General features: G+C 42.0%; 1 protein-coding gene across 9 annotated transcripts in view; it reads right to left on the bottom strand.

Annotated features, from left to right (window-relative positions):
- The window catches only part of LOC116035691 (protein unc-79 homolog), a 32,652-nt gene that overhangs the window by 3,778 nt on the left and 13,308 nt on the right, over positions 1–15,566 (bottom strand). For 2 of the 9 annotated variants that reach the window (XM_031278957.2, XM_031278950.2), the window contains exons 16-42: positions 15,224–15,347; positions 14,294–14,434; positions 13,560–13,775; positions 12,983–13,210; positions 12,506–12,647; positions 11,747–11,826; positions 11,515–11,663; positions 11,217–11,374; positions 9,886–10,067; positions 9,566–9,767; positions 9,242–9,424; positions 8,499–8,567; positions 7,799–8,136; positions 7,451–7,633; positions 7,137–7,299; positions 6,816–6,965; positions 5,504–6,697; positions 3,917–4,018; positions 3,362–3,478; positions 3,064–3,166; positions 2,584–2,724; positions 2,419–2,457; positions 2,192–2,304; positions 1,441–1,526; positions 879–1,052; positions 476–544; positions 278–388 (exon numbers count right to left, since the gene is read on the bottom strand). In XM_031278957.2, coding sequence (XP_031134817.1) covers positions 278–388; positions 476–544; positions 879–1,052; positions 1,441–1,526; positions 2,192–2,304; positions 2,419–2,457; positions 2,584–2,724; positions 3,064–3,166; positions 3,362–3,478; positions 3,917–4,018; positions 5,504–6,697; positions 6,816–6,965; positions 7,137–7,299; positions 7,451–7,633; positions 7,799–8,136; positions 8,499–8,567; positions 9,242–9,424; positions 9,566–9,767; positions 9,886–10,067; positions 11,217–11,374; positions 11,515–11,663; positions 11,747–11,826; positions 12,506–12,647; positions 12,983–13,210; positions 13,560–13,775; positions 14,294–14,434; positions 15,224–15,347 — 4,957 coding nt within the window. The remainder of the gene's footprint in view (positions 1–277; positions 389–475; positions 545–878; positions 1,053–1,440; positions 1,527–2,191; positions 2,305–2,418; positions 2,458–2,583; positions 2,725–3,063; positions 3,167–3,361; positions 3,479–3,916; positions 4,019–5,503; positions 6,698–6,815; positions 6,966–7,136; positions 7,300–7,450; positions 7,634–7,798; positions 8,137–8,498; positions 8,568–9,241; positions 9,425–9,565; positions 9,768–9,885; positions 10,068–11,216; positions 11,375–11,514; positions 11,664–11,746; positions 11,827–12,505; positions 12,648–12,982; positions 13,211–13,559; positions 13,776–14,293; positions 14,435–15,223; positions 15,348–15,566) is intronic. The other 7 variants (XM_031278951.2, XM_031278952.2, XM_031278953.2 and 4 more) reach the window with 7 other exon arrangements.

Below are 15,566 nucleotides of genomic sequence, written 5' to 3'. Positions count from 1 at the left end.
CACGGTCGGCCCTAGCACACCAACTAATCATGTAAATCAATACTAGCTGATTGCCTACTTAATCATCTGTGACACATGGCCACATTTCTGGCTGACTGGAGTCAGGGAAGTAGATGTAGCACCAAAAGAGCGATGAGCGAAAGGCCTGCAAACAGGAGCTCAACATTTTTAACACTGCAGATTAGTTTGAAAGGTTTAACTCTTTCGAGACTGCATAACTACTGGATGTCAACACTATTTACACAAAAAAATGACATGTAAGCACACTCAAGAGTACCTTGTTGAAGGCTTTGTAACACAGTCCACACAGTTCTACGAGGTAGGAGAGACTGAACATGCCATACTGGATGACAAAGCTCAGCAGCTTGGAGAAAGGCTCCAGGAGGCTCTGTAGGATGGAAGGAGAGGAGAAAGAGTTAGATGTTAAAGGCCAGAATTTAATATATTAACATGCAAAATTCTGCTCTGGGCTTACTCTGGTTGCATTTGTAGTTGGGATTTTCAGTAGACAAATGATTATCCTCAAACTGGAATCCATAGGGCACTGTTGATACACAGATTGCAACAAAAAGAACAGTTGAAAAACAGTTGAAAAATCTTAAATATAGGTAGGTTTTAAAATGCTAAATTGTACATGTGTTGCATGGTGCATAGCCATACAGTATTTCTGGACTTTAAATTTGTCTGCAGTGATAAATTGATTAGAGTACACTAATTTTACCCCAAGGTCAAAAGCGTCAGAGTAAAATCAATTACAATTTTAAGACTCTGTCCTATTGAACCCGACAAGGGCACTGCAAGATGCTTTTTCCTCCAGCCATAATCACATTAGACCATATCAGACCATGACTAAGTGAACGTGAGAGGTCGATATCTACCTTCAGAGGAAGCACAGAGGGCAGTTTTGTGAGGAAGGTCTGGAACTGGTTGCAGATGGTTGTCCACAGGTTGCTAGGAGAGTCCATGGGGAGAGCCTCCATGAAGGTGGCGATGTTGTCCAGGCAGTGCAGCATTGTGCCCCCTGCTGGCAGGCTCTTCTTGTTGTTCAAGCCCTGGAGGGCACAGAGGCATGAACCATAACAGGGTCATATAATGAAATTCTATAAGCGAAGATATTTCCATTTAACTGATCATTCAGTCCTGATCAATCACAATGCTCATGATGAGAGTGGGGGATTTAGGACACTGAAGCACAGATGATTGCTTGGATGAGCTAATGCATCAATTGGTTCTTATCTGTGTCATTTATTTAGCTTTAACAGTAACAATAAACTGGTACAGTGGTGCAGAGTAAAGGCAGGTTTTCTTGAATGCTCCGATGGTTTGTTGTTTTAGATGGGCTTATGCTGTTCATGTAGCTGTAGCCACAAAAGTGGTTGCTTAGACAAGAGCTCCTCCTGCTGGTTAAATGACTCAATTGCATGAAGAAAAAAATCCCACCTCAAGTAGCATGTTGAGGGCAGCAACAGAACTCAATTCATTAAAATCTATCAGGGAAGATGCAAGTGTTCGCAGAAAACTTCCATCTGCAAAAAAATAAATAAAAAAGATAGACATGAAGGCGACAGTACGTCCAGTGGGAAGCTATTACGTTAGTCTTATCAATATGGAAAAAATAGATACATTCAAATAAATATGTAAAGAAACGCAGTAAAATATGCATCTGCTATCGAATTTAAAATGTAAGTGTTTAAAACGTAGTGCAACAGGTCAAAACACAATATGGTACATAAATAAATTATTTAATTAAGGAAATTATGGAATAGTAACTTGATCGGCAAATGTTTTTGGATTTTGACGACGTTGTCTGTTATAGGGTTGTATTCGCTTTAATAAAATAAGGGTTATTTTTGTAATTAAAGATATAAAGGTTCGGAGATTTCAAAAAGGGTAGGACCCGAAAAGCATTTTGCTTCCTCCGACTCCCTATCGGACAAGAGTATTTATTTAAGAGTATTTATTTATTTAGCTTATTCTTGCTTTTTCTTTTTCCATGATGAACTACTTTTGTGTCTTGTATTCTATGTTTTTTCTTTTTTCTTTTGTATGTTGTTCGAAATAAACTATTCATTATCATTATCATTATCAAAACACACAGAAATGAGCCGCTAAGACAAGCTGTAAGTCTCTATAGAAATAGTACAGATACATTTAAAGGATTTCAGTTTAGTAGTCAGTGGTATGAGCAGACCTTTGATGTTACTCTGGAAGAGTTGGGGCAAGATGCCATTAGGGGCCAGCTGGTGAAACATACAGCGGAGGAACTGCTTGGCTACACCTGCTACATTCCCTGGGATCAACATACTGCAAAATAGACAGGCTGTGTTGGACAGGCAGTCACACTTCACATCTATTATTAAACTCAGCCATAAGCACAGTGAACGCCGGTGTGAGCGTGACAGCTTTAATGTATCATACCTCTCAGCTTGTCCGGAAAAATTGGCACTAGATGCCAACCTGAAAGAAGTTAAAGCAGCGGATTAGGACTCTGGGATGAATTATGCATGAGTTCTGAGGGCGAGTTATGAAACTTCATTTAACGGTGAAGTGCTGTGTGGATGTAGATTGCAGGAGCGGCTGTACCTGCCCACAGACTGCATGATGTCGAGAAGCATTGGTGCAGCCAAATCAGGGCTGAGGTGGATGAACATGGAAAGAACAACTACTGCAAGGCCGAGAGTCTCCTCGTCGTATTCCTCCAGCACGGCTGCACAGTCCCGACACCTGGGACATCGCATAGAAATACACCAGGCCAGTTTAAGCATTAAAGGTCCTATGACATGCTGCTTTTTGGATGCTTTCATATAGGCCTTAGTGGTCCCCTAATACTGTATCTGAAGTCTCTTTCCCAAAATTTAGCCTTGGTGCAGAATTACAGCCACTAGAGCCAGTCCCACAATGAGCTTTACTTAGGATGTGCCATTTCTGTGTCTGTAGCTTTAAATGCTATTGAGGAGGAGAGAGGGGGGGCAAGGTGGAGGGTGGGGGTGTGGCCTTGACCAACTGCCATGCTTCGCTTGTTTTCAAGCCATGATGTCTCTAGCTGCTGATTGATTCATTCACCTGTCAGACATTGTGGTAGGCTGCTCATCAATGAATTCCTCGGGCGCAGGGACAAACATGCTGACAGTGCTTGGTGCAGAGAGCAGACTGGTCTTTGTAGGACCTGGAAAGAAAGGAAGCATATCAGTGATGAAATTAAAAAAACAGAAGGCTTTTGATAAGATTTAGTTATTAGATGCTGACCTCATTAGGTCAATGGTGGTTTACTTTATTTCTGTGTGTGTTTCTATGTGTTACTACTGTATGTCCATATATTTCCTCAAGGGGTCATTATGGGATAAAGTCTAAAGTGACTGACCCGTCTCCCAGTTGCTGATGTTGTGTGGCGCACTGGATTGGTGTTCCAGCTGTCTCTTCATTAGCTGGCTCATGGTCAGAGCTCCCAGAGAGCCTCGCTTCACCTGACGGTACTGAGCTAAAGGTCAGACACAGAAAGCGACACCTGGGGTGAAGTACTTGCTAAGACCGTTTCAGCAATACCAACAAGTGTATGCGTGGTTACATGGAAATAGGTAAGACACACGTGTAAAGAGACGTCAATGCGATTTTATATCATAAGGACAAAATTATATATTTATATTTGTAATATATGTTTTCTGTATTTTCTCAGGAATTGTAATTGTAATGGCTGTCAGATGTTAGCTAATATTATGTGATTTTATTGCATATTTCCAGATCCAATGTGAAGATAATTTGCAAAAGGAAAGTATTTTATGTTGTTTCCACAGGTCATATATGAGATAGCTCACAAACAATTTAAAAATGGTCAATTAAGGCCCTCATAATGATACCACAGCAGTCAAATTTATTGAGGTTCATAAGGAGACTGATAAGCAAAGTATTTGGATCCTACTTGATACTGAAGAGCGGTGGCTTGTTTCAGGCATAGCAGCTTCGAGCGTTGGGGCTGAGGCAGATTCTCGTGGCTTTTCCAATGTAGACAGAACTTTGTGATCTGCAAGGCAATATGGGTAAATAATGGGCGGGGCATTGGCATCAGAATATATGCCGTTTTATGCCAATAAAAAAAACTGGGTTGTGGCTGTGGCTGGGTTAGCTCAGTTGGTAGAGCAGGCGCACATATATAGAGGTTTACCCCTCAAAGCAGCGGCCGCGGTTTTGACTCCGACCTGCGGCTCTTTGCTGCATGTCATTCCCCCTCTCTCCGCTTTCATGTCTTCATCTGTCCTGTCTAATAAAAGCCTAAAATGCCCCAAAAAATAATCTTAAAAAAAACTGCTAAGATATGGACATTCAGTAGTAATAAGCACTACTTTTGCTACCATTAGGAGATTGTTAGTTTATTTAGTACTAATTTAATAGTTTCTTATGTGAAGTTTAGTGTTTTGTTTCCCGCACCACCAGTTTCAGATTTAGAAAATCAGTTTGCAGTTTGATCTTTGGTCTTGCTCTTCTACTTCTTTTATGTTAACTCAAATTATATAGTTTGACAACTTCTGATGTGTGCTGAAAAACCTCTAAAGCGTTAGTATGAATGGAAAGGATCAGTGAACACATACATAGAAACACACCACAGGACAACACACACCTGGAGTGGTTAGTTAAATACGTATTTGAGGCAGCTTACACATGTTTCAAAGTGCACTTTTATTCTAGAAACTTAAAGGAGCATACCCATGTGTTGGCAATATTCATCTCTATCCTACAAAGCATGTATTCTTCACACTTATGCTGTCCATTGTCGAATGCATTTTTCCCAGCATGCCAGGCTGCCATTGGCTTCCATTTTATTTGGAATATGGAGTGAACATCTATCAGTAGACTGTGCTTGAATTGTGCTATCCATTACAGTGAACATTAAGCCTGTATTCATTTTAGTCAAGGCTGCATTGTCATCATGTGGTAATGTAATTAAAGTGCAGATTGATTAGAAAGGTCTGCACTACATTACCTCATATTGTTAATGTTACTTTCATAATAATAAAATAACCAATAAAATGTGATTTTTATAGCACATAAGAAATTGGAACATTAAAAAAAAGAGCAGAAAGAAGTGTCTGTGTCTGTAATCTGTAAGTGATTTAACACAAGTTTTAATAGTCTGCTTATTTTTATATTGCACGGAAATGGAAACTGCTGGGTGTCGGTAACCATGGAAAAAGAAATTTCAAAACACATCAGCATGGTTTGCAAAATTGTGAACTGTCACGAGATGATTTGTAGTAAATGGGATACAACTTGAAGAAAAACACTGGTATGGTCCTTTAAGTTTAGTTAAAATTATTGTAGTTTGAATGGTTGAAATACACACTTTTGACCACACTGTTACAAAAGGTGATTATTGTGCTTTTATAAAAGGTATTGGATAAGCCTCTTCAAATCTTAGACATCACCGTAAAAAATCATGTTGAATGAAATTACACAGCACCTGACCAGAACCTGACCACCAAAATTATCTTTATCCATCCTTCCTTCTTACCGGTTTCTGTGGTCTGCTCACCGCCCAGCTTGTCGAACATATTAAACGTGATGTCCAGGTATTCCCTCTGGATGGCACTGACAGCTATCTTCCTCTGCTTCCGTTGTCGGGGAACAATCTGGATTTTAAACTCTGCCTCATCATTGTCATCCGCATTGTCAGGTTTTTGGTCGCTGTCAGCTTCATCACCCATGTCGTCGTCCTCTTCATCATCCCCATCCTCTTCTTCTTCGTTGTTGCTGTCGCTCTTGCTTTTTTCTGGTGAGAGAAGAGGCTCTGCTTTGTCTTCTGGGATGTCCAAGAAGATGGTCCTACCAGAGGGACTGTCGTCTAGTGAGGTGTCGGGGACATTTGGGGTCTTCTTCAGCAAGTCTCTCTTCTGCTTCAGGGTCATTGGGCTTTCATGGCAGACATTTTCCAGTTGGTCAGGAAGATCCAGGGAGACACTAGGAGTCACAGGGTTTGGCTTCTTTACCACAAGCGGTTGCTCTGAGCCTCCCTCTGCCACCCGCAGGTCACTGGAACAGTCCTCTACACTCACCTGAACCACAGGAGACAGTCGCAAAGTCTTGCTGCTAGCAGGAGAAGTAGAGAACTTTGGACTCCCGTTGAACTTGGAGGCTACGATGGTGTTGAGGTCAAACTCCTCGTCGCTTTCTACGATCCTCAGAGGAGGCAACTGTTCAAACACCAAGGAGTCGCTGTCGGACATGGAGAGCAGTGAGTGTTTTTCTGGAATGGAGGTGCAGTCCGAGGAGAGGTCAATGAGGTCTTGGTCCTCCTTCCCCTGAGCTGATCCTCCTAGCGAGCCCAGGTCTAACTTGTCCTCAAAGGTCTCCATGCAGCTGAGGCGGACCTCTGGGATGACAGGCTTGGAGCCTCGCTGATCCACAGCATCACTGCCCTCCACTCGAACTGAAGAGCCATTAGATGAGCCTTTGCCCTGGTGCCTGCCGTGGGATGTGGCTGAGGATGGGGCCACAGGGGGCGCCTGCATGTCACAGCGATCAATGCAGGATTTACGTCGGTGTTCGTCCAGATTAAAGAGGATGGAGTCAGTGTTTGAAATGTCCAGAGACTTCTGCTTGTGCATGGCCTGCAGCCGCTTCTTCCTGGTGCTCTCCTCCCTCACACAGTGCAGAATGCTGTCCTGAAGAGCGCTGGTTTCACGGTACTCTGACAGCTCAATTTCACCTGATACACAGAAGAAAAATTAAGACTTTATCCCAGTGAAAGCGAGACCCTCCCGCAATTTCAAAAAATATGTTCTACTGTTATACTATGTTTGACTCTGTAAGCCTCTGCTTCTTACTTTTCTTGGCATTCAGCTCTACTGGCTGGTACTTCACAGACTTGCTGCCACCAATCCTCTTCAGGCGGGCAAAGAAGGTCTGTGACTCCTTGTTAGCAGCACCAGTCGGCGTGTCATGGACATCTGACTCATCAAATACACTGTCCTCTTCTATCATGAAGAAAAACTTAACATCAGTACTGCATTTAAGAGACAAACAAATCCCTGTAGGAAGTCATTTTTATCCCATCATGCCATTATAATCTACACGGTATTGTTCAGCAGACTAGGCATTTTAGAAGTCTGGTGTTCAGATAAACAACATCCTTTATTTTGATTCACCTTTTTCTTTCTCGCTGTAGCGGCTCATGTTAGAGTTGTCGCTGTAGAGGGGTCCTGCTGTAGCGTGGGGACGACAGCTGTGATACTGGGCATTCAGTGTGTTGATGGTGATGTGGATCAGATGGAGGACCACTTTACTCCCATCCATGTCTCTGTAAGGGTACTGCGGTGCATAGAAAAATATATTGTAATTTATACTGTATATCATAACTTCTAAAGAAAATATGTAAGATTCAGTAATCACTTACAGGTGAAAACATATATTATCTAGGAGACCGAATGAATAATCCATGCACTGAAAACACAAAGAGTACCTTGTATAGTATAACTAGCAGGGCTTTGAGCCACATCTGTCTGATGTGTGGTTTCAAGGCCCAGAGAGAGCATCGAGGGGGCTGCTGGAAATAGTGTCTCAGCTGGGGACACGTGCAGTACTTCAATACCTGGACCACCAGGGGGAGCAGCTGCTTCCCCAAACAAATATTGTAGTCCATCACCTGGAAGAAACAACATTTCAATTCATCACCATTTGTGTTATTGTCATTTATTGTCTTACTAAAAATATCAGTTAATCTTTAGCTGCGCACACACACACACACACACACACACACACACTGTCACAGAATACCAAGAAAGGTGATGATAGATTATATGTCAGTCACTTGTGCAATGCCGGCGATGAAGGCGTTGAAGCAGGTAGAGGTGCGCATCTTCTGAGGAGCAATCATGAAGCATCCCTCCTGTTGGTCATAGCCCAGCAGCACGTACAGGTGACGCTTCACTGTGTTGAAAGCCTTGGCACTGCCGATGTCGGCCTCTGCACTGCTCTGGTCTTTGGCCATGAATTTCATGAGCACCATAATAAGCTGGTGAACCGTCTGGTGATCAACGCCGGCGTCCTCAGGAAGCAGGTCTCTAATGATAGTGTCGTCCTCGGGAGACGGGGTCTGGCCTACAAGAGGGGCTGAAGCATCAGGGTTAAAGTGCGGGAGGAAACGTGCTGCAGACAGAGGAGAAGATGGGAAGAGGGAAGGGTGCAGGACCAGGGAGGCAACAACATAGAGGTGGGTGGAGTCAACTCATCCTGTCCACTTCTCTGAGACAGGTGGAGACATCATCATGCAATACACATACATCAGTGCAGCGTGTTCATGGAATATGTAGAAGGGGTAAACACAAAAAAATAACCAGCTAGCTGTTAGCAAGAGTTAGTGAAGGATGAAAAAACAATGACTGTCACAATAGAGCAAACATTGCTTTTTCATATTTTCTGTCAGAATTTCATGTTAGCTTTATTGATAATCATACTGCATTTTCCTCAATGTGATTATGAAGAATAATGTTTCAGATTTTGTTATTTACCTGGTAGGACTTTTTCTATCAAATCTCCCAGTGTCGGGGCAGAGTGCTCTTGCCTCGTAAGCCTAAGAGCTAAAAACCACATATGAAGAACACAATTTAGGAGAATGTACAGGGGAGGTAGTACAGGACACATGTCTGAGCGTCATTGTCACCAAATACATGTGAACACACAAACACATACACACACAAAAAACTATATGGCCTCAGGACAGTATAAAGTCCACGTTTTATCAAGAATTAGAGCAAACACAAATATCAAATCACATCTGTTTGAAGCCAACAGAAGAAGCATCTCCCAGACACTCAGACAGCCTTCTGTGCAGATAAGATAAAATGAATGATGAATGGGAGTTACTCCTTTATTCAACAAAGTAGTATTTAGATATTCAAGTGAGATGAACATTGGGAAGAGTGAGGGGAGAAACATTAGGAAAATGGGTCAACTTTAGTCAAATAGTATTTGCAAATTGCATTTAGTTTCACCCACAAAGAATAGAAAATGGAGCGTGATCACCAACTTAGAACAATGCTGTTTTTCTACATATAAAGTGATAATAAACTGACTTAAAGATACAGTCATGGATTGTATCTGTAATGACAAGTCAAACAAAGCACCTATGAGACATTAAAGGTCTCAGAAGGTATTTGCAAATACTGCTTGACCACAGACTGAATGAAAGTGACAGATTTAGGTTCAGATTCAAATTGATAGACAGATTAATGGGCTGATCTGTGCTACTCACGAATTCGGTTGCTCAGTGACTCAGGGAGTGAAAATGCCCGTTTAGACTCTGTTGGGCCTCCCTTTACACTGTCACGGAGCGAACGCACACTCTTCTGCCGATTCCTAGCGAAGCGGGCCCGTCGTATCTTCCACATTGCTGCATCACTGAGGTTGGCTACGTTGGTTCGTACGGCTGTGATGGCTGTCAAAAGAAAGATTACAATTTGGAGCACTATTAGGCTGTAATGTTTATGTTACAATAAATATTCTGTCAAGAAACACGCAGAGTAGGTGGAGTAGCTGTAAAAACTCTGTAAAAAATGTAGACATAGCAGCTACGTACTAGTAGGGAAAGGGAACTCCTTGTTGCAGTCCAGGTGTAACTGAGCCTCCAGAGATAATGTTTCAAAGCGGTTGACAAAGAACTCCCAGCTCAGCGCAGGAACGTCTTTCTTCAGGAAGTGCAGCAGCAGGAGCTTGCTTAGGATGATGGGCCGATCCCTTACAACAGTGTCAAACTGGAAATCCAGGCACAGGCATAACCCCTGTATAATAAACAACACATACATGTAAATACACAGCAGGATATGAGTATATGCAGCTACATGAACACACATTTAAGTCCAATAAACATTGGACTTAAATGGGGGCTAACAAGGTCACCTGCAGGGCCGGCCTCTTGATGGTGTCCAGCAGCAGTCTGGCCCGGGTGGCCACAGCTGGGTTGACGTCCTCCACAGAGGCCAGAAAGCAGCAGAAAGCATGGGCTAGGGAATACTTCAGCAAGTGGTTTTTCGTCACCGCACCGATGTCCAGAAACCGACACAGCACCGCTACCTTCTCCACTGGGAGTTTTCATAAGAATACAGAGTGTACAGGAACTTCAGACAAATTACACAATAAGAAGAGACAACTGAGCTGCCACATGTCTGGCCATAATTACCTAGATAAAATAAACAGAACAGGCAATGAGGTAATTGATGAAGATAAGTTAATGTATAAGCCTCTACTGTATTTCTATGTCATCAAATTGGTCTTCACATAATGCATGGGTATATCAATATGAATTATGTTTGTTATATGTAACATTTATAAAGAGAGGTAAACAAAAAGTGTCGCTGTTCATCTTTCTCTATTTTTTTGCGTAAAAATATAGTTTCTATAATTAAAAAAAGAAGATCCAGTAATTTTTGCTGTTATTTATTATGACTCACGTTGAAATCTAAAAATAGACGCTTTATTCTGAAATCCATAAACTTTCACCCACTCTGGGCTGATAGATAGCACCAAGTGTTGACCACTAGGTGTCAGTGTGGCAGTCAAGAGACATTACAGAGTAGCACCACATTGTCTGTTGGTCACATTTAAGGTTATATATATAATGTGGTCATGATATAGAGACCATCAGCATTTGAACCTGTCATTATGGTGCATCATTTTACTAAGGTGGAAAGACTGAATGACTGATTTATTTTATCATTTTCTAGAGTATTTATATACACAATAGGCTAATAACCTTCTTTACACCTTCTGAGAAATATTTACTGTATGTTTGGGGCTCCTCTCCAGTTTCCCTATTTTCATCCATTGAGTCAGAGGACCTGTCCTCTGTCTCAAGGTCATAGAACTCCTCTCTGCCAATCACAAGGCGAGAAAAACCTTATTAATCCCACTATTCCTCTTTGCCGCCTGTTTGAGCCACGGTAACCATGACAACTGAAGGAGGAGATGTGGGCAGGCAGTGGTTTAGGTAGCATATTATATAAACAGACTGGGGTCTTCGTCTAACGGTTCATTCATACACAACCCCTTCGCTTGCAAAATGAAAATTAAAAAATAAAAGTTTTAGTACGGTTTAGTCCAGTCATCATGATGCGCTTGATGAGGTGTTAATACTTGCATATGACGTTGTACACTGTATGTGTCTCATCTTGAGAAATAAATGCAGATATCAGATATACACAATATAAGTAATATATATGCCTCTCTCTCACCTGCTTCAAACCGTATTTTCCAGTCTTTACTGTTGAAGTTTGTGTTGATGAGGTTCCAAAAGATGTCCGCCCCATGCGACAGAGACAGGGCATGGAGAAGCTGAGGCACAGCCAGTGAGGCCAGCTGGCAAAACTCTGACTTCAACATGGACCACAGACTGTAACACAAACCCCAAGTTAGACACACACACACACACACACACACACACACACACACACACACACATTGCTTTCAAGCAGTTGGTTAAATACAACAACTTTACAACAATTTTGATTAAAAAGACCTGACAGCACACACCTCGGGATGAGCATCTTTTCCTGGATGTAGGCCAGGAACTGGGGGTGATCCTTGCAGGCAAGGTACAAACACTCTCCATGGAGACACAGGATCTTCAGACAGTTCAGCATGTTGAACAAGATGTCAGGCTCCTCAAACTTGGACATGTCCTGGATACAAAGGAGATGTGTGAAATAAATCACAGAAAACATTCATGAATCCGTTCAGCCTCCGGACCTCGGTTTTATTATACCTGCAGAATGGTGTATATGAGCTTCAAAGACACAGGGAGCTGCTGGTAGGAGAACTTCTTATCAGAGTTATTCTTCATGGCTGGAAGGAAAAGTGTAGTGTTAGAAACAACTAAACTTTCAAGTTACTCTGCACTATCGCAGAGCAGACGTGGTTGAATGACAAGTGTGAAACATATCAATGCAAACATGAGTTCTAAATCGATACCACTCTCACATCTGTAAGGTAAATGTGGAAATGGAGTTAGTAACCAGTTAGCTTAGCTTAGTATTAGGACTAGAAACGGGGGGAAACAGCTATTTCTTGGCCGGGAGCAGTAAGTTTCCGTTGGTTGCAAGATTCTAGGAAGTCACTCCACCTGGCCAAGAACTAGGCCAAGACTAGCTACTAGCGGTATCTTTATATTTACCGTACAAACATGAGAGTGGTATCAATCTTTTCTAACTCTCCACAAGAAAGCAAATAAATATATTTCCCAAAATGTCAAAATATTCCTTTAAATATGAAGCTACAAGCTAGCCACCTAGAACTAGCTAGCCAACGGTAAATTTACTGTAGTTAATAGGTTAGCTTCATAGATACTATGGGTTAGCTTAGCTAAAGCAAACAAGCATATTTCCCAAAATGGTGAAGTATTCCTTATTAAGGATTATTGGTATTCCTCTGGCAGATAAGGGTTAGGGTTAGGGTTAGTTCATTAAATTATATTTGGTTATGACACTTAATGATTTTTAACATTGTGTACAGAACTGATACACACATGGGTTATCAGGAGAATGGTTACTGGGGTTGTCAGTGTGCGCGCCACATGGGTTGTCTCCTTCCTCATTTGCATTCTCAGCACCGAGGCAGAATTCTGGCTGAGACAACAGCAAAGTTTCTTCCAAACTATCCGTAGGTTCCTGTAGAGGAAATCAAACACTTTCAAAATCTCCTTTATATGTTTCATACACTCATCAGTAATTCTGCTGAGCATGACATAGAGTCATTCATAAGTAATTTTAAAATTACCTATATGTAAGTTGACGAAAACAAAAAGAGATGGAGATTAAAATGATTTAGAAATTTGCGTTTTATGTCATCTACGACAACACTGGCTCAGCCAGGCACAGTGGTGTTTTTGGTTGTATTGTGGTAGGGGACATGGGGGCTACGTGACATTCATTTTAAAGCCTTACCTGCTTAATGCACAGGGTTTATTTATATTAGACGTATGCAAAATCATGCTGTGTCTCACCACAAGGCGAATCTCTTCTCGGGGGGTCAGCCTCTCCAGAAGCTCACATCCCAGCTGGTAGCACAGGATACTGGATTGGCACAGGCTGCACTCCAGGGCCTTCTCATCCTTCTGGCAGGTGTGTGAGCCTCCCCAAGGGGCCTGGAAGACGTTGTTGATGATGCCCACGATATCCTTCCCCAGGCTGCTGTCTAGACCCAGCATCACACCGTCATCCTGGAGCTCCATCTGGGACAGCAGGGGATAGGGCCGTAAAAAAAAAGGGGAACAAAAAGTGGAGCACAACGCACACATATCAAGATCCCACCTGTGGGCATTGTTGTCGTTATCCTTTATATGAATGAACAAGAAGAAGAATTGTGTACAAACAGACTTCAGTGGACATATGGCATATGTTTAGTAATGCAATATGATAGTGTTTGTATTATAAGACGTTTTGTGATTCCCATACAAATACCAAGTCCCTTTAGGAGTATGGTAGAAATATCACCGTTGAGCATCGTAAATAGACCTGTAGTCCCTTTAGGAATATGATTATTATCATTTTAGCAATTTTTCATCAGGAATGTGTGGTCACCTGCTTTAGGATGAGGTCAAACATGAGGATGAAGCAGCCAAGGTTCATGTCATCATCGTCACAGTCCAAATCCAGAGCGCAGTGGCCGGTGGCGTGACCCAGGTTTTTAAAGGGGCTGCAGCGCAGGGGGCTCCGGAATGGGCTCCTGAAGGGGCTGGGGAATGGACTGAGGGTGTTGTGCTGCCCATGGCGTCCTGGATCTGACACCACGCTCACCTACGAGCAAAGAGAACATCACTATATAAAGTAAAATATATGTGTTTGACTTCATATTCAAAGCATTTATGCCTCTGATAGTCTTTTAATCTGCAACGTTCCCGTTACTTTCAGATATAATGACACAAGTGCAGAGTTGCTCGGCTATAAATTTCAATGATAAATCTACATCACAGTCAAGTTCAAATAAGCCCTTTAAGAGAGCTATATTTAGACATTGGAGGTTACCATGGCAACATACAGAACATCTCAATGAATGGTATAAAATAGAAGCAAGGAAGGAGTAGAAATGTGTCATAATCCTAAGCAGGCATTTGACAGAATGCAAAATAACCAAAACAAAAACTCCCAAAGATGTAATAACATCAAGTCAGGTGATGTTTTAAGTAGAGTGAGGTGTTTTTTGGAATATACTATAAGTCCTGGCTTGTTACTGGGATAAAACTAAATCAAAACGAGCTTTGAACCCTCATATCTTTCTTTTGGGGGAGTAGTTTTGGCATAGCTGTCTCCCTTACCCTGCGAGCCCCAGTGTTGCCAGTAAGATCTGAGGCGCGTGCCTTCCTCTGATTGGCCAGCTCCTTCAAAGAGTTCACTCCATCAGAGAACATCCCGATCAGCAGCTGAAGAGGCACCACAATGTCCAGCTCTGACAACACCTGGGTCCAAACAAGACACACAAATGTTTGAAGGGTCAATTCACAAAACGTTTGCCATCTTTTAAATACAATAGAGATGAATGGAATTTTGTTCATGCTGCTCAAACATTGAAAAATAACATTAGATAAACTCTGATATTCCAGAAACAAATTCTAAGTTACTCAGGATGATGCACAGACCTCATTGTGTTTTCATCAGGAACCGTTTTCTTCTGAGGAAAAAGTAGTGAAAACTGCAGTTGCTGAGCTTTTTTAAATGTATTTTTTCTATGCTATAACATAAACACTACATGCATGGCTGAATACCTGTAGGGTAAGAGAGGTAAACTGACGCTAATAATAATATAAATACCTATATCACACCATGAACATACCACAGATTTATACCATACAGAGAAAGATGTACAGCGTCAAACTGAGCACCACTTCACTGTTTGATTTGAATGTGACCTAATAAATGAGGGTAAATGAATGCAATCTTTTGATCGTAGTTGTGACAGAAAACTTGAAATTGATCCATGTATACAGGGCAGCAAGCTGTGAGTGCATATGGGATGAAAGACAAAATCCCTCCTATCTCTCTCAGTCTCATTCAGTGACCCAGATCCATATTCAGCAGGGCCCCTGCCCAGACTCTCACACTCTATGACAACCTGTTCAATTCACACGCACTGTGGACAGAACCGCAGGATGTCAACTGGACATGATACAGCATGTGTTTGTGTGCATGCATGTGAGTGAGTGTGTGTGTGTGTGTGTGTGTGTGTGTGTGTGTGTGTGCGTGCTTACATGCAGCCACAGCAGAGCCTGCTCTTGCACAGACGCTGGGTAGCCAGAGAATCTGCAGCTGATAAAGCCAAACATTTCTTCCATGGAGAAGGGCAGGGGGCACAGCTCAATATCAAACATCTTACTGTAAGCAAAAGGCAAAACACAATATTACGTTCCTCGGATACAGTTACACAATCGCAGTGATATTCAGTTCACTCCTGTTATTTGTAATGTTCTTCCATGTTACAATTATGTTGTCCTCACACTGCCTCTATTTCATTTCCCCTTCCTCTTGTTTTTACATTTCAGTTTGTACACAGTTTAACCAAACAAGATACAATATGGAAATTGCTAACCTGTT

Source organism: Sander lucioperca, chromosome 18, assembly GCF_008315115.2.
Source record: "Sander lucioperca isolate FBNREF2018 chromosome 18, SLUC_FBN_1.2, whole genome shotgun sequence".
Taxonomy (NCBI): Eukaryota; Metazoa; Chordata; class Actinopteri; order Perciformes; family Percidae; genus Sander; species Sander lucioperca.
The sequence above is the reverse complement of the archived record's forward strand: the minus strand, read 5'-3'. Positions and strand labels throughout refer to the sequence as shown.